General features: G+C 42.8%; 1 protein-coding gene across 3 annotated transcripts in view; it reads left to right on the forward strand.

Annotated features, from left to right (window-relative positions):
* ME3 (malic enzyme 3) overlaps positions 1-27,149 on the forward strand; it is a 119,237-nt gene that overhangs the window by 86,691 nt on the left and 5,397 nt on the right. For all 3 annotated transcript variants that reach the window (XM_017819721.1, XM_017819722.1, XM_017819723.1), the window contains exons 5-8: positions 1,140-1,301; positions 4,063-4,166; positions 14,936-15,045; positions 26,734-26,831. In XM_017819721.1, the coding sequence (XP_017675210.1) occupies positions 1,140-1,301; positions 4,063-4,166; positions 14,936-15,045; positions 26,734-26,831 (474 nt within the window). The remainder of the gene's footprint in view (positions 1-1,139; positions 1,302-4,062; positions 4,167-14,935; positions 15,046-26,733; positions 26,832-27,149) is intronic.

Consider the following 27,149-nt stretch of genomic DNA (forward strand, 5'->3'; position numbering starts at 1 on the left):
CAGTCTTCTCCTTTGAAATCCAACATAAGCTGTGCACTTGAGTCCCCCTCAGTCTGATAAACCGTTTGATGTGAGCACTCTGGTACCTGAGCTGCTGGGACAGTGCTGAAAGCTGAAGTTCATTATTGTATTTACAGCTTTTCTCCCACAGTGGGACTGGACTCCAATATATGCCTATACTTACTGGATTTCAGAACTGCCCCAAAGAGTTCCTGACCCTGGGACAAAACCAACAAATGGAGTAGTGAACTTAAAAATTGGGAAGTTCAGTCAGATTGTCGTGGTCATTTGCCTCCTAAGGTCTCAATGTACAGTGTGGGTTGAACAACTCAACTTTAGGCTTCTAATTTGGGCAGCATTAAGCCGACTTTTATTTCCCTTCTTGTCACAAAGAAACTATATGATAACAAGAAAAACCTAAAATTATATATCAGAGCTTTTGGTTACATAGCACCATACAGTACTGCTGAAATGCATAAAACTAGTTGCACAAAGAGTTAAAGGGCATTTGTTAACTCCCAGCTGGGTGGGGGAAAAAGACCTGATATCAAATACATAGTCTTCAGAGCTCCTCTGCAGTCCATGGTGCTGCCCATGCTGATGGTTTTTCTCTACCTGTCTCACAGTCAGGGAGACCAGAGGCAAAGGGACCCAGTTACAGTGAGTTCTGTTTTGTTTATCTGATGTTGGCTACTCCACAGCTACTCTACAACTGTGTGAAGACATGAGCCTGTTTCTTCCACAGATGCAGTTCATAAGCACAAACATTTTCTTCTTCTTGAAAAAGAGATGAAAAAACCAAGGCCAGATCTCTTTTGTGATGCTTCTTGTTATACAGCTGAGGATGCACAAAAAGCCTTGCTGGTTGGGCTTTGCTACAAGCAAATTGAAGTGTTGGCAAGCAGAGCTGCTGCTCTCTCACACTGTGAGCAGCTAGCTACCCATCAACCACATTTTCTCTACCCCCAGAAATGAGCAGCCCCCCTGTCACTAACAGCTAATTAACATGTGTTATGTAGAAGGAGCACATACTCACCATGCAATGCATTTGCAAATGGCATTAGTGTGAAAACACTGGAGCTGGTTTTGCTTCTAGAGCCTTGGCAACCCCATATAACAGTCTTTTTTGATCCTCCTAGGCTATCGTGGTGACAGATGGAGAGAGGATTCTTGGTTTAGGAGACCTAGGAAGTTACGGCATGGGTATCCCAGTCGGGAAGCTTGCTTTGTACACAGCTTGTGGTGGAGTTCACCCACAACGGTGTCTCCCTGTCCTGCTCGATGTTGGCACAGACAATGAGGTAAGACAGTTTTTCATAAATCTGGCATGGGAGGAGAAAGAATTGAGATTAATGCTTAACTGAGTCCAGTTCCCTAAATATGGAGGCAAAGCCGGAGACATCCAAGATGAGACAATGACTAGACCAGCACTGCAGGGAAGTGGGAAGGTTTAATTCCTGTTTAATGCATGAGAAACTTTTACTTTTATGAGGAACTGAAATAAACACTAAATAGGCTCAAGGTCCCCCAGTGAGAAGACTCAGAGTGTTACCAGCTGGAGCTGAAGAGTCAGCTCCATCTTTCAGCATGGCAAGGTGAGTTGATAGGCTTTTTGCAGGAAATCCTGGATTTATTCTTCCTCTGGTAATTGTGAATAAACAGGCAGATATTCATGTCTCTGTAGAGGTGACTGTATTCCAGAAATGGAGAATCCCTGGTGAGTGGTTTGGGAATGATTAATTTCACTGTTTTGTCAGATTGCACATGTTACTGCACATGATAACCAAGCAAGAAGACTCCATCTGTTTGCAGATTTTTACCTTATGACTCTGGCTCAGAAAGGCCAAAGTGAAACATTTTAGCAATGCCAGAATGGACATCTGTGAGGATGTGTTTTTTAAAATTAATATCCTATAGCTATTTGTGATGGCCTGGGTTTGTCCACTTTGTAGAATGTACTTGTGCCTCACATGACCTCAAGTAAACCAAACACAGGTTTCTTGAGAGGAATAATAAACCCGGGGTATAAGAGCTTTAATTCCCTCCTAATGTTGTCCCTTTAGCATAGTGGCCTGTCATGGACTTACGGAATATAGGGTGTCCTCATCTCAGCCTGATCCATGGTCTTTCTTGAAAAGGGGGAACTCTGATCTTGGACCCTCTGAGGCTAAAGCGGAAATTAAGTCTCAGACTCTCACTTTTTGGAATCTCTAGACAGTAGAGTGTTGTACTTGACTTTGGGTCCACCATCTCTTCCCTCTCCTCCATGCTGGTCTGCACACCACCAGTGCTAGCATGCTCTGAGCCCCCCAGCTGGAGTTTCCCCCCAGGAAGCTGGGTGAAAGTGCTTCCCTTCCCAAGGGAAGCTTCTGATTGTGCATGACTATCTCTTTCTATCTCAGCATCCACAGGACACTAAAATCCAAAGTGGCACCAATGATTTTTAGGCCTCTCCAAGGGTCAAATGGCATCAGAAAAAGGGAATCACAGAGTTGATGTTGGGAACTTTTGTTCCACCCAAGATCAGATGTAATTTATGTGTCCAGAAACTTCTCTGTTGAGGTAATTTCTGCATCTGAGATTAAGATATGTCCAACAATATGAACAATATATTTCTTCACAATATAAATAATTTTTTTATTTATTTAATGGCTTTTTTTTGTGCATAAGCCCAGATTAACTGAACCCTAAGCACATCCTAGCCCATCCTGTCCCACAAATAAACTCCTTTATCAGTGCATAAATATGACACCTCTTATAGGCATTCATCCTGTTCATCTCTGCCTGTTAATATCTGGTGAGCCAGGGGTGACCCTGTTGCTAACACAGGAACTTCAGGTAGAACACAGTAAGTACAGCAGTTGTATTATATTTTTAGAATCAGTTGCCAGTTTGTTTTTCTGACAGTCCATAATACATTGTATATGCTTTCAGTCTTTTTTCTGAGCTTGGCACTTCTCAGCTTGTCTGTGGGAGAATTTTGTCTGTGGGAGAATTTTATAATCCATGAACAGGCCCCGGAGCACATGGTACTGTAGGAGCAATCAGGGAAGGAATACTAGTGGGTCTCCTTCCTGTTCCGTGGCCCTGAAGAGCTAATGTATTAAACTCAAAGGAAAATCTCTTCCATCTTTCCTTCTAAGGGAAAACAGCTGTGGCTGTAAAAACAGATCTGATATTAGCATACCTGCCAATACTTACAGCCATATGGCTGCAGGACAATAGGTTTGAGATGGCTCATGCCCATATCATGTGTATAGTTCGGTTGCTGAAATTGGACAGGAAATAGAGTTGCTTTGCAGTGACTCACAGAAATCTTGGCCCATATGTCTCCTGCCACTGTTTGTCCTGTAATTTTCTCCCAAATATAAGCTATTTCCATGCTGACACAGTCCTTTATAGGTGGCTTATGGGTCCTGATTCAACACCTGCTGGATTGGTTGGAGGAATGGCCTGTTTTTATGGTCCTATTGGGAGCCAGAATGTAAATTTATCTGTTATATGAAAATACCTTTCCTTGACACCTACCGGATAACTGAGGTGAGTGCTAGGTAGGTGCAGGTCTTGGAAACATTTTGGTAGCTGATCACTGATTCTGGTCAACACTGGGCTGTCACTTTAAAGGCCTAAACTACACATGTAATTTCAAGTTACTTGAGGCGATCTTCATTCTCAAAGCACTGTTTATGGTCAACTTTCCTGGTAACCTCAGTGCAAAATTAAGAACCGAATCCACAGTGAACACTCCTCACACAAGGTCAGTTTTATTCACTAGGAGCGAGGCACCTTGGCAGAGAGCCTTTGGTAGAGCTGTTCTAGGGATGCATTTCCTACAGCCGTCAAGAAGTGTTATATCCCTCCGACTTTATTTACAAGACAAGATAGTCCGTAGCTTCCTATGGAAACACTTTCTGCTTGGGAAGAGATGTGTGAGCTGGCCTTCACTGCATAGTAAGTAAAATTAATATGACCACATCAGACAAACATTTTTGGTAGGCTGGGACATAAATCTCCATCCATCCATGGAAGAGAAGATGTCAACAGAATTGCTTTGTGTCCTAGGCTCTCCTGAGTGATCCACTCTATATTGGACTGAAACACAAGAGGGTTCGTGGGAAACAGTACGACGAACTGATTGATGAGTTTATGCAGGCAGTTACCAACAAGTAAGTGGGGTTATATACATGGCTCCTCTGGGCTGCTTCCATTTAAGAGCAAATGTTGCAACTCGTGAAATAAACATTAGTATAATTGATCATCCAAGCAGAGGAAGGTCATTTCAATTCAAGTCTCCTGGGTGGTCTGCAAATGACTCTTTGTGCTTGAGCACTTCATGTCAAAAATATTTGTCTTCAGAGAACTGAAATGAGACTGACTATTTATAACCATTTCCTGTCCCTATAGGCCAGAGGTGTCAAACATATGTCCTGTGGGCTGTATCTGGCCTCCGTCATGCATTTATGAGCCTCATTCAGCAGAGTCAGAACCTAAACTTTGGGTTGTTTACATTTTATAAAGGAAGTTTCTAGCTCTCACCATTGTGAAGGAAATCATCTAAATGGAAGTGGTTATGTTCCTTCCCACGGTGTGGAGTTTGCAGACTGCCTGTCTATTGCTTTGTCTAAAATAGGAACTTCCCTGCTGGCGTTTAAGTCTGTGGAGTAAGAAGGCCAGGATTACATGCATTGGCCTTTTAGTGGTGGGACAGACCAACTGCATATTTCCGTTCTTACTTACTACCTGGGATAGAGGGTCTCTGATGTTCCACGGAGTTTTATTTGGGAAGAACAGAAGCACCACCTCAGCCCTGTATGTGCACCTCTCTCTGAAAAATAAAAGAAAATGTATTAAAATCTCCATGACTATATGGAGAGGTTACCATAAGAAAGAAAGTGAGGACAACTGTTAAGGAAAAAAGATTAATATTTGGAAAGCTCCGAGCCCCAAAGCAGCTTTTTTTGCCTTCCCTAAAGCAGCAGATGATATTGATAAGGAGCAGCAGAGAGCTGCAGTCTGTGCCTGATTAGCAGGCTGCTGCCTGCCTATATGTCCTATGGTCTTTTCTTCACAGCTGAAGGAGCTATGTTTGATCTTCCCTCTCTCTGTGTCTCCAGCTGGCTGCTGGACTGCGTGTGTTCCTGCACAAATGGAAGGGAGTGGGTGGTACGTGTGTCATCAGCACACAGTTCAGCATGTGTCCTTGGAGGTAGGAAACACTGTGACCAGTGTCTGATGACAGCACCTACCCATCCACTGAGAAGCACGTCTTTACACACACAGTCTGACTGCCGAGCTGGCTATGGGTGGAGGGATGTAGGAAATAGGGGCAGAAATGCAGAGGGCCATTCAGTCACAACTGACAAATCAAGTTTTGAGGAGGGTGAGTGTGTTGTGGAGAGTTTGAGCATCTGCGCAGTGTTATGGTGCACCCTGTGCACATCCAGGGTTTTAGGCAGAAGCCTCTCCTCTGCTGTTCAGCAGCACGATGTAGACATGTGCCATGTGACAGCCAGCCAGTGCATCAACCTGCCCAGCTGCGATTGCCCACTTACTGTGTAAAGATACTTGCTATAGCCCCTGTATCTGTGAATGTGAACACAACAACACTGCCTTGCCTGTTGGATTAAAAATACATACAGGTGACTGCAGAGAGAATTCCTTGTTTGTGCTCTGGTTTGTTCTTCTTTATTTCTGATAAAAAGTCTTGACTGAAATGCCATTTTATTACAGGGTAGTCTTACGTTAGACGCTTGTGGGTTATCTAGTGGGAAAAATTTCTTAGAACGTAGAAAACACAACTAAGAAGTCACAAGAGACTCTGCAAGTAGAAAAGATTTAAGAGTCATCAAGGTTGATTTGTGGGGTTTCTGTTTTGATTGTAGTCACTAATTAATCCTTCCAGGAAACTATCCCACTTCCTTCTGGCCTGAAGACCACGAGGGTGTTGTGGTGTAGGTGTTGATGACAGAAAGGGAACAATAGAATGAGAACACAGATGATGGTCTCAGCCATCGTAAATTTGGCTCTGAGATTTATGCTCGTGGTATTGAATGCGAAGCTGATTGCACCCACTATTCCTGTGCTGTTAGTGAAAGGGCCAGAAAGACAATTTGCCTTTTCTGTGCTTGCACTTGGAGAGGAAGGATTGGATGTTATTTTCCTGTGTTTAGTTTACATGAGCTAATCTCTACACTGAAGGGAGAAGACCATGAAACAATGAACTCTTATCTTGTGAGGAGGTGATGTCATGTCTAAGGCTTTCATCCAAGTACTGGGAATCAAGTTCCTAGGGCCTCTGTCACAGCTTTTCTGTTTTCCCTAGCCAGGATGAATTGCTTGAATACAGTAAGCCCCCCCAAAGTTCTCAACAAAGTGGGGCTGGGAAATTCTGCTTTACACTTCTCCTTTCACATCTGTAAAGTATTTGGAGATTCTTGAGAGAAAGGAACCATTACCCTTTATTATCATCCTGACCACCAGCATATTGAAAAGCATTATTGGAGTGTGATCCTCTGGGAGCTCTGGGATGGTGAATAATCCTGCTATCAGCCTGGGTTTGGCAAACTCATATAAAACAGGTTCATTTGGTCTCAAATTTCCACTGGAATGACTGGATTCAACCCAGTAGGAGCTCTTGCTTCTGTTACAAGAGGAAGCAGAAATTGTTCAAAAGGTCAAGAACATGCTGCTTCCACTTATGAGGAAACCTGTGAATATGAGCTGCTGTGATCTGTTATGCAAGTCTGTAATGTCACGTGCAAAATCAGTTGTCTGGGAAGGAACCTTTTGGGTTACCACAAATCCTGTGCAACTGGGGGGTTTCCTTTTCACCTTGTTGTTCATGCAGAAATTCTGTCTACTTCCTGAGGGTACTTCAACTTCTCATGGAAACCGTTTGTCACTTCCTCTGCAGGAGTACCTCGCACCCTGTCAAATCACTCCTGGCTCAAGAGACATTTGTCACTGAAGTGGAATGTGTCAGAGCCCACAAAAAAGGCCAGGGGAATGAAGCTTTAATTTTCTAATGGAATAATAATATCAAACAGATGTCAAATTTCTATTGCTGGAGACCTATACAGTCAGTAGAAAGGGCTCCTGGTCTCATAATAGCCACCTAGTAATAAAACAAGGAGCGCGTCAGAGGCTTCAGAGTTAGCACTTCCAGTATTTTGAAATAAAGGGTGATTTCTGAGCAATTTTAGGAAGAAAAGCCCTTTCCGAAAAAGCTGGATAAATTTCTTGTGTTTTCCTGCTGCCTAAACCTCCATTCATTACTCTTTCACCTAAAACATGTGAAATGACTGAGCTCTTTAAGAACTCCAAGCTATCCATTCTGCTTCTCTTGGAAGACAACTCAATGCAAAATTTGGCCCATTAGGCCTACCTGTATTTGTATGAAGCAGCCTGACAAATTGCTGTTTTCTCAGAATGAGTAATATGCTTTGCATGGAAAAATGCACTGCTTCAGTTTTCCCTCAGTTACAGTGGCAAAGGACAATTTAGTCTTACTCTTAAACTGGTGCATTTTTGTAGGCTGAAGTAAATATTCACCTGAATTGTCCAAGGATCATAATCGAAATAAACCACAGAATTTCTGGGTCTTGACTATATGAGCAAATTAATGTTGAAATTAAAACACCATGAGAGATGTGTTGTGCTGAAGTGTGTTCTCTGGACTCTGAAGGACTTCAGCCCAGCATCTACAGTAACAATATGCATTAATTCTCAGGCTCTCTTTCAAAGCAAACTACCTCTGTAAATGTTTCCCTCTTTCTCCTCTTTTCCTAAACTGGTATGGAAACTAGAGACCAGTTCCACATCTGTCCTATTCCAATTGCTCTTTCTCTAGCTTTCATCATACAGTTACAATACAACTTGGTGGCTCCAAGGGGCCAGACGTGTTGATGGATGGCCTGTCCCAGAGCTCCAGCCTCTATTTTGAACTCCAGCCTCAGTCACTTGCTGGCAGATATGGAGCGTGCAGCCTGAGACTCTACAAATGCAGTTCCCCACACCAGCAAGTTGTGTCACAGAAGCCTCATTAACCTGTCATAACTTCACTCCCCTTTCCTTTCCCATCACTGCTTATTAGCATGGTGACCAGGGAAACAGAAGCTTTCTACCAGCCTGTGCCATAAGGTAGAGCACAGAAGGCATCAGGAGATCAAGCATTCAGTTTCTCAAAATGGGAAAAGAAAGCTCTTCTGAGTTTGTTTTTTTTTTGTTGTGCTTGTTTTATACCTGATTTCTCTTTGTCTAATCCCTTCCCAGTACTTTTACCCACTAACATACCAAGTCAAGTCTCATGTGCTCTCCAACAAGCAGAACCTGCTTGAAAAGAAGCGACTTCTATTTCAGCAGTTCTCCAGGGTCATGGATCACAAATTCACCATCGCTTTTCAGAAACAAAATCACCGGTACAGGTGCCCCCATGTTATTTCTTCACATGCTGTAGTTAACTTGGTTAGTTGATCCTGAAAGACTAGACTTAAGTTTCTAGGCTCCGATGCCTCAACAAAGCCCTCGTGTAATACTGCTAACACCCTAAGTTGCTCCTCAGCATCTGCGTCTGTTAGGAAACCTGCACACTATCTATCACTGGTGCCCTGGCAGGGCTGGTTGTATAGACCAACTCCAGCCCTCATGGGAATACAAGATGGATATTCTCCTTGCCCATCTACCCCAGTTACCATGGCCAGAGGGACTCTGACACTATCCATGAGGGAGAAGTGGTGATACTGGGAAGAGCCACCCCAGCTGTCCGTTATCCTGCCTTGATGTGGGATAAGATCATCAGCCAGCATCTGTAATCTGCTTTTAGTCACTGGATGAAATTTTAAGTCAAAGAAAAATATTTAGGTTTCATTAGCTTGATTTTCTGCTACTGGGGAATGATTGAGCTCCAGATGTGCTGCAATGGGATCACTGTTGTAATGGACTTTTATTACCTTGTGTTCAAATCCTTTAGGGTAACAAAGTTACAGATGTCACAAAGGCCTTTGCTCCAGGTTTTCTATCTATCTGTGCTTTTCCACCTAAGCCAGATTGAACAAAGCAGTTTCAGAAAGATGCAGCAGTGGAAGCTCTATTTGTGCAGAAGGCAGGTGGTGAGGCTCCATTCCTTGTTGTCTGTCAGAGGGTCGCTCAAGGCTACATCTGAGGGTCAGCACTCATATGGTTGCATCTCCTGCTTATACCCTGCTCATAAGAAACCTTGTACCTTCAGCTGCAGTCCTTCCTCAGGCCCACTGCATGCAGGATGACATCATTTAGCACAAGAATGGCCATACCAGCCATTAGTGCTGGTCTTAGTGCTTGGAAGTAATGAAATAGGATGTACAAAATAGTTGTTTAAGAGTTTTTTCTGCTGTAAAGAATATAATGAAAGTTGACTGTGATTTTTCAAGAACTTTTTTTCCAAGAACTTTGTAATCAATCTTGACTTGATCTTGCCCTTTATCCTCTCTCTAACAGTAGCTCATAACAGATGCCCTGGCATATGACTAAGAACAGCAATCCTTGGCATATCTCCTAGCTTCCAGTAATGTAAGGTTCTAGGTTTTCCTGATATCTCTGTGCTTCAAGGATCGCTTTTATTGATGTAGCACTCACTGAATCCACAGCAGGCTCTGTGCCTCAGAGCATGGTGACTATGTTTATGTTGCTTTCGCTGCAGCCCAGGACATGTTTGGCTTTCTAGGCTGCCAGCACATGCCGTTGGCTCATATTCAGTTCTTTGTCCAGCAATACCTCAAGTCCTTCTCTGCAGGGCTGCTCTTAGCTGGTCTCTTGAGGAGGTGCCTGACCAAACTGATCCCTTAACTGTGGCCAGGAATTGTATGGCAGAGTACTGCTGGTCTGACTAGAAGCCTGCTAAGGATTGTGTTAACAATTTAACAGTAAGATTGGCCTCAAGATACCAGCCAGCCTCAGGTGCTAGAGTGGACTTTGTTTTTCCAATTCTAAATGCTGATCACTTGCCAAGCATGATATTTTTCTGGTGACAGGCTCCCTTACAGAAAATGTAATTTTTCTTGGAAATCATAACTGTAGTTGCTGGTGTGTCGAGCAGCAATAAGAAGATCCCAAGGACAAGGGCAAGATCAATTTGGTTCTTCTCTGCCTGGTTTTATCTAAGACTATGAGTAGTAGTTGCAGCTCCTCAAAGCAGATTCCTTGCATCATGAATGACTGAAAGCAGTGTTACAAACTGTTAAATTCAGACAGGGATTGGAACTTCCTTCTTGTCATTTTTTTCCATAAAGGAACTGGACCTTCTTGCAAATAATTTTTTTTTCTATGCATGTAGGAATATATTATACTCCCTGATCATTGTCAAAGAAAATGCCCTTTTGGTCAGCAAAGGTGCTGCACAGTCCTCAGGCCTCCCTTGAAGTTCTGACTTGTACCGTTTTGGTCAGATGCTTCTCAAATGGTACCTGCTGCCTCATGAATTTTTAACTCTCTGATCTCATGGCTTGTAATGAGTCTGGGTGAACTCAAAGAGATACATACCAATGAGGATGAAAGGATAAAGTTGGTAATGAGATTGTTTAGGCAACTGAGAAGTCTTTTGAAGAAACTAATAGCAGTGTCATCAGGAAAGCATCTGCCTCCTTCTTCTGGGATTCATGCTCTTTTGTTTCACACTTTTGTTCCTCCACTTGTTCCATGTGGTCATCCAAGAGAAATGTGTATTATCCTCTACAGGAGATAGAGACTTTGCTAACAGCATCTTTTCTCTTAGCACAGCCCAGAGATTCTGCGTAGCTCTAGGCTGATAGTAACAGTACCAGAACAACAATACAGTGATAATCAAGCATGAATCCTATGTTTGTGTGTTTTCCAGAAATTGGATAATTTTTTAATAAAGATTTTCAGGTGATAATTTTTGCAACAGACTGGTAATATTATAAGTGTTTAGCTCCTAGAGTCACCCTTCATTAGGGTGACTGTCTTGAACTATTATTTTAATCAATAGTATATTGTTTCATTGAAAGCACTGCTTGTACAAGATTTGCTATGCAAAGGCTGGAGATTGGATTAAAATTAGTGTATGGGACCATTCTATAAAACATTTCCCAGGGAGGCTATTTTTACAGGAAGATTTTTGCAAGGTAAGAGAGCCAGAATTCGGGTCATAATTATTTACGGCACAAAATCACAAAATATGCAAACTAATGAGACAGCAATATAATCATTACCATGAAAGACCAGTGTAATTTTTTTGGATGAGGAAGAACTGACAAAGCATATCTTTTTGTTTCCAATTTTATAAAATGGGTAAATTAATTCCAGAGATGGAAGAGAACAGGGTGCCCCAGATGGTGGTCTGGCAGCCAACAGTGAACCAGGAGACATGGTGATGGTATTAAATAATGACTTGCAGTGTCACCAGTTACAAGTTTCAGCATGTCTGAATTCTTTCAAAAACACCTCTGTCCAAGCATCATTTTCAACAGCCTGCAAGTGTAGGAATGACTCATGCTGAGGGGAAAGATCTAGTTCCACAAGGAGACATATAACTGCAGAAATCTCAAGAATTGCACACCACAGGCTACCCAAGAGGAATGGGAATGCTTTGAATCCAAAATCAATCAAGAAATAAAACTTTCCTTTTTTGAAAGGGAGAGAAAGAACTAGGGAATGAAAGAAACCAAAGTGGAGAATGGCACTTGCTCTGTTTTAATGTACCTTGTCAGTCTGAAATCCTGATAGTCTACATTTGAGGTTTCCTTTTAGATAAAGGCAGTCGGATCCTGGCTGTATAACATCCCACATGCCAAGAAGATGATAGAATGCTCTAGAGAAGATGAGTCATTGACAGTCAGGATGAGATTACTGGAGGGAGCCAACCTTAGCTGGCTATGCCTTTCCTGGACTGGAAAACATTCAGTCCTGATGTGACCTGCTGCTCTTGGCTTCAAAATTTCCTTCAGGCTCTGAGCTGAAAGTTAGGAGAGGAGTCACATGGACTGGGGGAAGAATCTATGAGAACTGGCAACAAGCCAACCAGACTGACCTCAGGAGTCTCTCTGTACCACAGCAGTTTAGGAGATCTCTCTGCAGGGCCAGCCTCAAATCTAGCTGTAAATTTAAGAATATTTATATGTCTTGGAGGGGATCTTCAGAAATCCTTGTTCAAATACTCTCTTTACAATCACTTTTTCCTGCACCTATAGGCAGCAATCATGTGAGTACTAACTGGGACTGCATTCATATCAAATGTCACAGGTCAAACAGAGCAAAATTTCTTACATGATTCATTGAAAGCATACCTCGTTAAAAGTGATTCCTCCAAAAAGAATTCATTAATTTTGGTTTCTTAATAGGAAATACAATGTTTCCAATGAAACAGCAATTTTGCAAAATCAGTTTTGTCAAAATCCAGTTTTCTTTTTAAAAATATTATGATGGAAGAAGACTGGCCAGTATTATTAATTCCATCCTCAAGTATTTCTGTGTGTGCTGACAGGGGATCACAAGGGACAGACCAGGGCAATTTCCATAGAGCAGATCAACAAAGAAATTGCAGACTCTGAAGGGCAGCATAGCATTGCAGTTGAAAGGCTGATAAGCCAGTGACCTACAGTGCATGACATATATTTAAGATCTTCTTAACAAGTTGTGATAATTAGATAATATTAGATTATCTCTCCTAATTTAGGTGTCTAAAGTTAGACATCGCAATTTAAGTTGGTCATTCTAGTCTGTCTTCACAGAGATTGTGAAGGAAGAAGCATCTCCAGAGATGTTATCTACTTTATTTTCCACTTAGACTACTTCAAAGGAGTTGCTATTGGATGTGCCTTGTCTCTCCAGTGTCTGAGAGGGCTGTCAGAGTTGTCTGGCTGAGCATTACACAACCAACTTTTAGATATGTAAAGGTAGTGGAAGAAATCCCATTCTGCACTGTATTTTGTTGGCTGAATTACAGTACATGTGGCAGCTCTCTGGCTACCCTTTCTCTTTGCAATAACAAGTATTCTCCACCTTCTCACCTGAGTTGGACTTTTTCCTAACATTGCATATTAAAGGTCTTCCATGCTCCAGTTCAAAGTTGGCTACATTTTACTTTTAGATACTACCCAAATATTCTTTGGGTATTCTGGGCACACATACATTAATGCTGGCTGAGATCATTGGTTTTGTTAAGCAAGTCAGTAATGTTACTTCCTCAGTGATATGAATAAATAAGACTGAGAAATAGTTTCTATAGCAACTGAAGTTGCATAAAGATTTTCTCATTCTTTGCTATGAGATCTTAGCAGCTGTTCAGGGTGTTGTGTCATCTCCATCTTAGCCACGTTTTCCTTACACATTCAAATGATGAATAAGAGGAGCATCTAGATCTTCAACTAGACCAGGTTGCTCGGAGCCCAGTCTAACCTTACCCTGACTGTTTACGGGAATGGGGCATCCACCACCTTTCTGGGTAACCTGAAAGCTGGGTAACCTGTGTCAGTCTTTAACCACCCTCATTGTAAAAATTATTCCTTGTATCTAGTCTGAATTTATCCTCTTTTAGTTTAAAACCATTACCCCTTATGCTGTTGCTACAGGCCGTACTAAAAACTCTGTCCCCATTGTGATCCTTTTCTAAAAACAAGCACAGATAATGTGAAGTAAGTGTAAGAGCCAACCTTTGTCCTTTTTTGAGACCGGGGGTTTATGAAGTGAGTTTCTCATAATGGACAAATAAAGGAGAACAATGCATGTGCTTATCATTGTCTCCTTACTGACAAGACATACTTGAAATGGAAAATAATAATAATAAAAAATTCAGGGCCCTTCCAGGAGAGCCTAATTGCCCACACTGTGAGTGCCATGAAAAGACCTTTTCATGACAGAAGCCACGGTTCTCGAATGGAGTATGTTTTATCCAGTATCAGTTTCTAGGCTAAAGCAGTGGTGTCCCTACCTCAGATTTCAGTGGCAAAGGAGGAAAGTCTGAATGGGAGGCATGTAAGGTGATGCTGCCTGTGCGCTAATTACAGTCCCAAAGAGGTTTAGGCCTCTAACAAAGTGCAGCTATTTAGAGCCCCTTCACCTGCCTGCAGCCCAGAAGTTGCTGATAGTTGCATTACTCCTTTCCTGAGCATCTCTCACTGCCCTGTCACATTTACATGTGAGAAATGAGGACTTATGGCCCTTTTAGATTTTATTTGTAAAGCTTTAATGCAGCCTAGAGTCATACAAAGTGCTGAACATGTATGAATGAATTCAGCTGAACGTGCTGAATATGGAGCATTCTTAATATTACCCAATTTATGAACAGCACACTTGTCCTGAAATTACTAGAAAATTATGGGAAGTTTGCAAATATTTCCTGCTTTTTCACTCTACAGGTCACTAGCTGTCATTGCATGCTGGTTTCCTGCAAAACACCTCAATGGAGAGAAACATTTCCAAAGCGCAGAAGTGTGACTCTGAAATCACACTGGGAAGCACTCAGTCGCACCATGAAACACAGACTCCATGGGATCCTATGGGCAGATTTTTTCTCATCTCTTGGCCACCTGCATTTGAAGTGGGCACTCGGTGGTGTCCCTTTAGCTGGTGTTCCCTTTGCAGTCAGATTCGCTGTATTGCGACATGGCAGTTGCAATATCAAAGAGCATCTCTTTTGATTTAAAAAGCTCCTCTGAAAATGTTTTTGTACCAGAAGTCCAAAGATGCGTATATATAGGTATGCATATTAAGAAGCCACTTGAATTATGAATACAGTTTATTCTTGTTGACTCCACATTTCTGTGTGTGTGGACCTTGGGGAGGGTGTGATCCTGTTTGCTGTTACTGTGTTGCATTTCTCTCATGATACTTTTATCTCTGCACTAGAGTCTCTAGCTACATTGACCTAGTGAAAGATGGTATATATTATCCTATGTTGTGTAAATATTTTTATCCATTTTAAATGGATAAATTTGCCTTGCAGGTACGGCATGAATTGTCTGATCCAGTTTGAAGATTTTGGCAATGCTAACGCTTTTCGTCTCCTCAATAAATACCGCAACAGATACTGTACGTTCAATGATGATATTCAGGGTAAGTACTGTTAGGAAAATCAAATTTAACCTTCACCTTGTCATGAGAAGAGGTGTTTAATATCACAAGACTGTTTATTATACAATAGTCAGTTGTCAAACAAATTTTAGAGTTTAGACATAAGCATTTAAAAATACAAACAAAAGCACAGCTGTCTGAGTTGAAAACTGAGTCTCCATTGCTTTTAGGAATTTAGCTGTTCATTGCAGAGACATTGTTCAAGGGAGAAAATGGACTATGTGCTTTAGATTATTACAGTAACTTAGAGAATTCCATTAATTTTCTATAATTTAGCTAAAACAATGATGACGTTTTAACAGTTTTGCAAGGCTTTCCGTTTCCATGAGCCAAGTGGTCGTTAGCTGATCCTGGCATTGTCCCTCTACTGTTATCTTCCTTATTCTCTGAACAAATGTAAAGGTAAACCAGCTTCTTTCCTCTCCATGGATGCTAACTCTGCAGTAATCTGAGAACAGATCTGTTCTCCCCTGGAGTGGTTAACATAACTCTTCCAGCGTCAAAGAGAAATGACAGCAGCAAAGCTGGGGTTATAGCCAGCATGTCTCCCAGGCCCTGAGAGGCTCAGCAGTCAACAGGATTGCTCAAATGCCCAGACGGATGCAATCTGCATCCTGGTCTGGTGCTGACTTTGCTTTAAACTATTGGAAGAGCTGTTTGCCCATCTGACAGGGACAGGATCTTCCCAAGTGATTAAAATCAACCAGTTCTTCTCCTGTGAATCCCTTCATCTCTTCTTTTGTCTAGTCCTGCCTGAAATTTCCAATGGTGTATTTAATTATTTGCAGTAGATTGAATTTATCCTCAATTGTACTTGGAAGTGAGTGGAAGAAATATCAGTGTTATTTTTCACACAGTGGTGGTTCCTTTGTGAGCAGACTTTCCAGTGCTATTTCTGCATCTTCTGCTTATCTAGCAATACATGGCAGTGTGTGTAGCAGCTTCTTCCTATCTGTCATGGCACAAGAAGGAGTAAGACCCTGGCTTGTGAGAATATGGTTGGTGTTATGGGATGCATGGACCTGCTTGAAGACATTTTTGTGAAGAACGTTTAGAAGCAGAGGAGCTTAAGGCATTTCGGAGAAGGGGAGGTAGATGCTCCTGTAAAAGAAGATTCATAAGGTATTCTTGCCACTCATAGAAACTTTCAGTGAAGAGGGAAGCACAGAAAAAGAGAACCCAGGGGATACATTTTTTAATTGAAGTCTTGAATGGAGGAACCAACAAGTCAAACTTTTCTGAAGATGGGCAGATGAAGGTCCTAATAAGAAGCCAATGTTGTAAAGATTTATTTTTGATTAGTTGCTCTCTCAGCAAATCAAAGGGGACTCAGCAGTGAAAAAGAAAAGAGGCCAGGTGATGTGGCAGGTCACACATCCAGGCCTGGATGTAGGTTTTCTAGGCAGAACTAGAATGAGCTGGAAAACTTTCTTGGTGAATTGGAAAGGTTTTTTGGATTAATAGAGGAAAGAAAAAGGGCATATTAATGCTAAACTGAACATTCTGAGTGGGAAGCAGGAGACTGTATTTTTTATAGTTTTCTTTTGGCCATATGTCATAGCTGAATGCCTCGGACAATTCTTGGTAATGACTCCTGCCGAGGAGCAAACCACATCCAAGAGGATGCTCTAAAACAGTATTGCCATAGAATGGACTTTATCTGATTCTCCCCTGTTAAATGTGTGTCACAGCACACGGATGTCAAGTCCCCTGAAAAATCTTTGGAGTTCCACCTTTTGAAACAGTAAGATTTTACCTCTTAGTAGTAAAACTTTGTTATGTTCTCAAAAAAAGCATTTAGCTGTCACTGTTTTCACAGTAGTAGATAAGGGAAGAAATCCTGCTGATCTTTTGTACAACAAGCGATGAGTCAAAGAAAGCAAGCCACTGGTTTAGACTTTTTTATGTAGCTGTCAGAAAGAAAAGGGAAATCCAAGTCAGGGTTTTGAGGACCTTTGGGAAGCTGAAGTAACCTGGATCTACACAGTTAACTCTCTTGGAGTCATGGCAGAGATAATAGAGTTGAAGCTAGGATGAGTAGTCTGATTTACCCACCCTAATACACCCCTCTGCATCCACATATGATATGAGAAGGGTAGGAAGTGGCGTTTTGTCACTTACACCCTCCAGTTCTTTGGGTTTGCCTCAGACTTTCTCTTTCCTAACATGCTGGTGTTTCATGACTAGCCTACTTAAAGAAGTGGGAGAGTTCAATGTAAATGGTGTTTAAATTATTAATGAGAATTATACAAAGCCTTTTTTAAGCAGGACTGATTCATTTCACTCAAGTGAAACAGGAACAGACCTCCTTAAGCCTGAATTATCCCAGCTTCTGGGCCAGTATTGTTTTCAGTATGTTGATTTAAAAACACATCTTAGGTACAAGCAGTGCAAGTTAGATCAGGCCTGAGCTATAATAATTTGAACTTGTTGCCCATTGGTTAATGGGACTCTGGATGCAGTGTGTCTACACACACACAGAGCTGAGATGTGGGAAAGAAGTATAACTTGCTTCTCTTAAGCTCCCTTAGGCCTCCCTCTTGCTGCCTCAGGGCCTACACGAACAGAAAAACAGTTTTAATATTAACATCTACTTTTTTTTTTGTCCTACAAATTACCATATTGCCAAATCCATCCTAACCCCACAGAATGAAAGTGACTCAGACTCATTCCAGTTGGAGCCAGCCTGCTGATGCTGAGCAGGATGCCTGCCAGGTACCACAAACTGGGACAGAGTGATTGTTCTTAGCCTGAAAGCCATTAGCCTGGGAGCTAGTAGGAGCTGGCTCACAGTGCCCGTGTGGGAGCTCCCATTAAGGGAGTGCTTCTCCTTCCTCTATGGGGCTGATGACATCACTCCTTTCCCAGCTCTGTCTGGGTTCATACAAGGGGCAACAGCTTCAGTTTCAGCTCTGAGGGAGAAAATTGATTGTCACTTCTTCCTTTTTCCCAGTAAAGTACCAGGCCAAGCTGTGAAGCACATAAGAAATCTAAGGGACATAAGAATGCTTTAGCTCCTTCTCTTTCTCTTTCTGCTCTTTGATCCACTTAGTTGTTCACAGTGATAAACAGAAAGTAGACAACTTGAAGTTCTTACAAAGGTGTCAAGTCTGGTGAATCCCTGAAGGAGGCATGTCTGGATTCCCACTTCATACAAAAAATTACGTAAGTTTACTGAAGACATTAGTTTGGAGGGGACTTCTGGACATCACCCAGCCATCACTCAAATAAAAGATGATTTCAAACTTAGATCCAACTTTGACATTAGATCAGGTTCCTCAGAGCCTTGTCCAGCCAAAAGTTTTTCAATGTCTACAAGGCTGGGTATTCACGATCTCTTTGTACTGCCTGTTCCAAAGTTTTGTCATCTTCCTTGTGCATGTTTTCCCCTAATATCTATTTGGAATTTCACTAGATGCAACTTGTGTTCATTGCCTATCAGCTTTTTGTTGTGCATCTCTGAGAAGAATCTGGCTTCTTTACAAACACTCAGTAGTAAGTGGTTGTAAACAAAAATTAGTTACCCTCTTAGTCTTCTCCAGCCCATTCAAACCCAGGTTCCTTGGTCCTCTTTGTATGCCCTGGTCATATCTGTGTCCTTCCTCTGGACTTACTCCAGTTTTTCAATATATTTCTTGTGCTGAAAGCCCTCAGCTGGAGATGCTAGTCTAGGGATGACCTCAAAAGTGCTGAAATAAAATAAAACTGCCTAGACTTCTGTTGACACAGTCTAGCAGGCTGTTGGCCTTCTGTACCACAAGGGCTCATTGCCGGCTCATCTTCAGCTTGCTGTCCACCACTACCCCAAAGTCTTCTGCAAAGCTGCAGGACTTTGCATTTGCTTTTGCTGACCTTAATGAGGTTTCCCTGAGCCCATTTCTCCAGCCTGCTGCGATCCTTGTGAATGCCTGTTATATCCACTACTGTATCAGTCACTATCCCTAATTTATGATCATCCATGAACTCTATGAGAGTGAACTCTGTCTTATCATCCAGGTTGTTAGGAAAACTTAAATAGTATTGGCCTCTTTGTACCACTGACCACAAGCCTTTGAGTCTAACAGCCCAGCCACTTTTTCACCCTCTTTATTGTCCACTTGTTCAGTCTGTATCTCTCCAGTTTGGCTACAAGGATGTTTTGGAAGATGATTTCAAAGGCCTCATGCAGATCAGAGAAAGCACACAGAGTCCTAGTTCCGTGCCGAGAACCTTAGGTGTGCAAAGTTACAGGGTTTCTGTGGCCTTCTGCCTATTTAGCAGGGATTATTCAACAGGCAAAGTCCATGAGACCTGATGAGATGCATCTATGGATGCATCTGAGATATGTGGCCAATGGCATTACAAAGTCATTCTTTGAAAGGTTTAGGTAATTAGGGAGATTCCTAATTCCTAAAAAAAAAAAAAAGGCAAATGTTACACATATCATCAAGAAAGGCAAGAAGAAGGATGCAGGGAATTTTAGCCCAGTCAACCTAATATCTGGGGATTACAAAGTAAATCTTCTGGAAGGTGCACCTAGGAACATGAAGATGAATGAGAACAGTATGGATCTCCCAGGGCAAATAATTCCTGACTGACTTAGCTGCTTTCTGTGGTGCTCACTCAGTACTAAACAGCAGAAGTTGTTCTGCAAATTTAGTCAGAATTGCAGAAAAATGAAGAAATCTCTGATCTGTTATTTAATTAATTGTATCTGATCATGTCATTCAAAAGCCTTTCATGCATACAGGCAGGGCAGAGAGAACAGTGCACAAAAGCATAAACCATGTTATCTCCTGGCTCTGGCCATCTTTAGCAGTCTTTTAAAACTAGACCTGATAAAAATATAACTGATTTATCTCAAAGAACCACCAATTTGAGAGTTTCAGATGTATATAGTTTGAGACACTGTAAACAAACTGGATTTCTAAAATCCCAAACACCTACACCATTCAAATGAGACCTCTTCAAGGCACTTCAAGATGAGAACCCCCAAATCACTAGTCACATTAAAAACCCTTGGCCTTTTGTATTTCCGTAGTCCCTCCACAACTAAAGTAGTCTGCAGGCAATATTTAGAGTCTCCCTTTCACAGAACCTCTCTGAGTTTTTCCCTAGTCATTAGAGCAATGATTCCCCTTGTTTGTTGGACATGTGACTGCTCATGAGCCTTAAAAGATCTCTTGACCCACCAACCACTTTTTCTCATTATCCTAGCAGATAACCTTTCCATAACCTTTCCAGGACACTTCAGAAAACAGTGTCTGGGATGAAGGAACAGTGATCCAGACCTCAGCTGAGTCTGGGAACAGGCTGACTCCAGTGCCTGTGGCTTAAGACATTGGGCAAGTTGGAAATCAATCCTGTGCAAATGCGGCCTGTTTTGCAGTCATGTTTGCATGTGCTGTGAGAAGCAGGTGAAAGGAGTTTTTGGCTCAGCAGTAACTAATTTCAGCAGATTAAAATGGTGCAGTTTCTTACTTTGTTGTTTCAGCTGGCATGGAAAATGCATTGGTAATTATCACAGGAAGCTGAGGAGGGGGGAAACACAATAGGAAGGGAGTGCAGTACGATACCAAACTGTAGGACAAAGCAGGCAATGTCCTGCCAGGCAGCTCTCAAGCAGCACACTTTCCCTGGGGATAGGTGTGGAGATGTTCTTAGTCCTGTAGAGGTTCACCATTACCAGTCCCTCTGGACCTGCTGTGCCCTGCAGCAGAGAGGCTCCTGCGTTTTCTCTTGGTGCTACTACATTAACTACTTAAGGGCCAGCTCCTAGGATTGTGTTGAAGTCACACACTGACTGCTGCCCAGGCAGCTCAGAACAGTAAGGAGTCCAGTCTGTAAATGGGCCCCAGTTTCTTGGGCTTGGTGGTGCAGCGCTGTAAAGATCTGTCATTTTGGGGATTATGACATTTGTTTCCTTTCCCTCTCCTGCTTTTCTTGTTTGTTGTTTTTCTTGTTCATTGGATGCCACTTGCAACTCCTCCTTTGCAGTGAAGAACAGCAGAGATCACCTCTGTGTTAAGCTGTGATATTTTAAGTCTAGACTAAAGAGGCAAAATGAACAGAAGAACAGGGCTGTGTTATGATTTAGCTTAGCTTGTGGTTATGGAACAGCATCCACAGAATTTCCGCTGCTGCGATGGGGACAGGGATACTTTTTTGCAAAGTGCTGACATGCCTGATAGCCTCTGCCTGTGTGGGCTCGGGGGCTTGGTCTGTGTTGGCACACTGGTGTGCAGGCTGGCACTGCATAGGCTGGAGGGAGAGCAATGCTGCAGGACAGCGCTGCGGTGGCTATAACCTGTGGTTATGGTGAGGCACAGTATCGTCCTAGCACTTTACAGTGGAAGGATTAAAAGCAGGCACCTAGAGATGACCTACATTAGGCATCTCCATTGTCAGGCAGCTCTTCTTCATGCCACCACATCTTCTGGGTCACCAGTGTCCCTGGTGTTATTAAAGAGAGAGTTTCTTTCCTGAGCATCAATGCTTTGCATTTTACCTCTCTTCTTGTTGATGTACTCCACATAATTTCTAGGTTTATTTTCTTAATGCCTTACAGAGGCCCTCTGGGGGGAGGCTAACACTACCCTGCAGCCATGTAGGGGAAGACCTTGAGCTGTGAACACTTTGACAGCTTTTTGCTCCAGCTTTGTTGTGTTTGACTTTTAATTATGTATTTGGAGTGGATCTGGACAAGCTCCACTCTGCTTTCCAGTAATGGGCGGGATTGCTGCAGGGAGTTAATGTGAACCAGGATTTGGAAAAGCCCTATGCTTCCTCCTCATCCATAAATTTAGATATATTTTCTTGGCTGCCCTTTCCTGGAGCTGTTAAACTGGAGTTTGCTGTTCTCTGGGCCCTCATATTGGCATGGTTTTGACAGGGCAAATTGTAAGCAGGCAGGTCAAAGGTCAAAAATAAAAGATCAGTCTGAATTTGGCCATGTCTTCCACCAGTGTGCTGTGGAGAAGGGGGAACCACCCACACGGGTGTTGTGTGAAGAAACAGGCAGTGGTATTGCTGCGGTTCCCATCACTGCTGCTGTCGGAAGGATTCAGCATCAGGTGGGGATGCTCAGCTCAACTCAGTCAGCCCTCTGGGCCAGGGGACTGGGCAGTGACAGCCTTTAACGTGAGGGGACTCCTGCCCCCAAGCACCCACAGGGTCCACACTTCCCCCCATGTCCCTTGCTTAGCCACTGGGTGCTGTCACCCAGAGCACAGCCTTGACATCCACACTGGGCTGTACTTTCCCTGGTGACATGCCAGTGCTGCCCATGACTCCATGTGCAATGCTGCTCATCCCTCTGTCTGCTGTCCCCACTCTGAGGAAGGGTAACGTCCCCGGGCATGGGTGCCTCTGTGCTGCACCCTTTTCCATCTGTGCAGTGTCTCAACACTGTGGAGGAGATCCTTTTCCCGTGTTTTACTCCAGTGTAGCTCTACTGACATCTACTGGGGCTTGTTTTCACTTAGATGTGAAACATCAACAATATCAAACCAGAGGGGGTTTCCTTATGTTTTACAATATTCTGAACGTGCCTGAGTGCCAGAAGTTAATTCCAACAGGGATGGGCATGTTCCTGAGTGTACCTTAGTTTTAAATGCCTCTCTTCTGTGTTGGTCCTGTTGCTCTGGACTTCGCAGAGTGTCTCCTGCAGTCTGCTTGCTGTTTTGTGATACTGTGTTGAGTATTCACTTTGAGTATTGGACAGAAAGGATGATTTGCAAGCACTTTCATTTCTTCTCTCTCTGCCCCTCCATATCTTACCTCAGATACAGACCAGCCAAGCTGGCTCTTGCTAGTTACTTAGGGAAGCAGTTATCCACGACAGCAGCATTCAGTCTCTTTGTAAAACAGATAGACCAACATGTCAAAGGATGACTGTTTTTTTCTTGACACAACTCATGGTGAGGAGTTCCCTGCCCCAGTCTGATTTTGTCATTCTTTCAGAACCGAAGCACAGTGATTAGCCAGTTCATTACATGAACCAGCTGCGAACTCTCTTCCATAGAGATGTTCTGTTGTTCCATGCTTAGAAATTGTAATTTTCAAAGAAAAATATTGAGCTAAGGCCAAGGTACAGAAACTTTATTACTTGGGTAATGGGGGTGAGATGCAGTTTGGGAGATGTGGAGGATTAGAAAAACATTGGAGAGAGAGTAGGAGGATTAGGAGTGGCAAAGCTGAATAGAGTCCTGCTGTTAGTCAGAGCTGCAGTGCAAGTGCAGGGGGATGAGTAATGGCACACCCAGTCCCGCAGGTCTCTGCTCTGTAAAATGCATGCTATCCTGCAGACTGAATCCATGCCCCCTTTTTTCCCATACACCTCACTTCTCAAATTTGTGCTAGTGAAATCTTTAAAACATACCTCAAGTCCCTCTACTGAATCTCCCAAGAGCATTTTCCACTTAAATGGGTTTGCAGATGGCAGCATTTGTCCCATCAGACTTCTTGACAATCACAGCGTATAAAGAAATTTTTCCTGGGTCAGGACCAAGAGAAACAAGGTATTTCTCCAGTTACATTTCCTTCTTTTAAATACTTTCCTGGCATTTATTGCTGCTCTTGCTGTGACCTGACGCACTGTCACACTGTAATTGTTTTACTTCTGGATTTTTAACTCTGATCAGTTTCCCACTCCCACCCCCAAAGGGATGTGGGGATTTCTAGGCAAAGTAAGCCTGGGAGATAGTGTGTGAACATGTGTGAGTGTACATAGATGTTTGTACTCTACTGCCTGTCACAAGCTTGGCATGGCTGACAACTGTGGGACCCTGGTCTCTCCCCATTTCTTTGCAGTTAAAACTGTCACCGTGGGATCCCTTCCTGCGCAGTTCAGATGTCTGCAACAGAAGCACCTACATGTATTGCAGTTATCTCCTCTTGTCGCAGTCCGAGGGGAGGAGGGGACAGGACACCAGGAAGGGTGCAAGCAGAATTCTTTATTCAGGCGTGTGTCCGATTCTTAACCGTCCCGCCCGGGAAAAAGGGGCAGAACATAGGGTGGGCTATCAGACAGAGCAAATCAGAATAGGGCACAGGCAAAAGGGGGAGGAGGAAGCCTGGGCATGTGCAGTTGTGCACTGTGTAGAAACCACATCCTGCTAATTGCTGTATGCTTTTAACTGTTCCCATCATGAATCTTGCTTCTCTACATNAAAAATATGGTGGTAGTTACTCTTCTAGGGTGCACTTCATTTGACCCAGTTCAGGTGTCTGCTTGAGCATGAGCAGGATAATACATGTTTATTTAGAGTCCCATCCTTAGCATCTGGCATGGCAGCACACCAAGCAGTCCTGCCAATTACAGACTTACCAAAATACAAAGAATGAGCATGGACTAGATATGTGACACCTATAAAACACAAAATCTAAAAACCAGGCAATTTTGTGATGTTCTTTTAAATTCCTTGAATGTTCATTATCTTTTTCTGTAATTTTTCTAGTCCAATGGCATTTCACCAGGCAAATACATTGCTCTAAATATGGCTTTAAGAGGCAGAGATTTACTGCTGGAGAAGCAAGAGGAAATCCTTTATACACTTGCTTCAGTTGTCTGACATGGTAATACTGAAGCAGCAGGGCACACAGTGGCTGGTTCCCTCCCGATCAACTCCCTTTTAAAAGGACTGGACTCAGGTTGTCTGGATCTGGAAATGTAATGATACAAACTGTTTTCTGAGCTAATGGAGGGAATTCATCCTGGGTGCTGAAGCAAGTGTCTCAAGTGATTCATCGCAAGAAAGAAGCTTACAAAGCTGTCAACTTCTAGTCTAGTCTTTTTTTTGTTTAAGACATGAATTCTTGCAGTGCCCTTGTGAAGTTGTGGATGCCTCATCCCTGGAAGTGTTCAAGACCAGGTTGGATGGGGCTTGGAACAACCTGGTCTAGTAGAAGGTGTCCCTGCACATGGCAGGGGAGTTGGAACTAGATGATCTTTAAGGTCCCTTCCAACCCAAGCCATTCCATGATTCTGTGAAGTGATGCTGCCATTCTGCAGCTGGTGTACCAGTGTGGACACCATGGTAGTAACATTTGCTGCAGGAATGTGGCCACTGTCACCTCTGCTAAACCAGAATCACTCTTAAGGGAGGCTAATTATTAATTTTTGGAGAACTAAACTCATCTGAGTTATAAGCACAAAATGTTGGAGAACAAATGGTACTAAACAATACTTCTGGTCTGGCCAATAAAGATTTTCTTTGTCAGAGTGGCTTATACAGGTTCCCTAAACAAGATGAGCCATGTCAATTAAATTACGTTTCTGGCAGAGTAACTATGCTGCCACTAGGTTTTCTGCTTGCTTGGAAATAATAAAAGAATTAATCATTCCCCAGTGATATATCAGTAGATTCCTAGCTTAGCTGTAGTTTTTACACTAAAGAAAAGGAGCAGGTAAAGCTGAATTTGCTTTCTGGGTCCTTGAGAGACAAGGCAGCTCCATCTGCTGGTGTCGCTGCTTGTGGTCATGCCTGCTCATGAGCTGCTGCTTCCCAGCCAAGCTGTTCCTGATGCCTGGCAGCATCCCAGGCCCTAAGGACCCGGCAGGGGACCTCACTGAAGCAGTAGCTGCTTGAAACCCTGATGCACTGGCTGATTACATAGGCAAGAAAATAGGAAATGCTGGAAATTTGGCGAAATCAGGTTTTTAGCCTAAAAGTGTTTGTTGCCTGCCCTACCCATGACCACCCACACAAAACTCGTTACTTGTGGACTCCCTGATTTCTCACAAAGCTTCTGAAGATGAGACTGTAGAGACCAGCATTAGAGTTGGGGATAGATCAGAACTGGGGCACATCCAAACTGGTATCCTTTAAAATGCTGAGGAATAAAACCAATGGATTGGATGATCCTTATGGGTCCCTTCCAGCTTTACATATTCTGTGATCAAACTTCCTCTTTCATTCCCAGGTCCCCTTTAACACTTGCATCCAGCTTGCCCAGGTGACCTGAGATACCACCAGTGCTTGAATCCTTATTAGCTTGTGCCTTATTTGATTTCTTCCCACCATGTTCCTTCATCTGGGATAGGACATTAGATTAATACTGCATGTGATTTATGTGGGGTAAAGAAAGCTTTATTCTGTCTGGACATCTGCCTCCCTTGAAGGATGGAAAGCTGTAGATATCATGGTGGCTGTAATAGCAGGACTCTGCATTCCATTTACTGCAATATTTCTCATTAATGTGGGGACCAACTCCTTTTCTGAATGACTCCTTAATGCTTGGCAGCAAGGCGTGATGGCTTTGAGTCGGGGTATCAGAGTGTTAGGGGAGTATTAAAAAATTGATGATGCTGGGCTGTGAAGGTAAATAGGAGAATAGGATGGTAACTCCATGATCACAAAGGATTTTGAGACAAGGGGCCCCAAGTTCTGCTACAGCTGTTTTATGTGACCTCAGACAAGTCACATGCATCTTAAACCCTTGGGAGTCAGGTATTAACTTCTTCTGACATTCTAGGATTCAGTGTCCCTTTGACTCTACATCGAGGGAAATTTGTGTTCTTCTGCCTTGTAGGGAAATTTGAATATTAATATTTCAGCATAGGGAGGGCACTCTGATCTTTTAATGACAGAATCTAAGAATGGTTTGTACCACAGTCTTTCTAACAGTGTGTCAGCAGGGTAGACAATCCATTTGCCAGCATGTCCATCTCATGGTGTTTCTCTCTTTCAGGCACAGCATCTGTTGCAGTCGCTGGCATCTTTGCGGCCTTAAGGATCACGAAGAACAAGCTCTCTGACCAGAGGTTTGTTTTCCAGGGAGCTGGAGAGGTAGGAATGTTTTTAAGCTCATTCCTAAATATGATCTAACTTCAAATTTAGAGAGAGAAAAGTCAACTATGAAACTTCCTGTCCTGCAAGGCTTGACTTCTTGAAAACGAAGCACAGAAGCAGGTTCCTTGTCACTGGGCAGGATTGGGCCCCACAGGTGGATCTTGCTGCTAGGTGGAAGTTACCAATCATCTTTCAGTGACTTCTTAGCCCACAAGTCCTGGGCAGACTCCCTGGATACTACGAGGCTGCCCATGCAGTGATTACCTTTATAGAAGTCATTTATGAGGCAGAGTGCCACAAGAATATTAAGGAGGC

This window comes from Lepidothrix coronata, unplaced genomic scaffold (assembly GCF_001604755.1).
Source record: "Lepidothrix coronata isolate B3197 unplaced genomic scaffold, Lepidothrix_coronata-1.0 Scaffold76, whole genome shotgun sequence".
Classification (NCBI taxonomy): domain Eukaryota; kingdom Metazoa; phylum Chordata; class Aves; order Passeriformes; family Pipridae; genus Lepidothrix; species Lepidothrix coronata.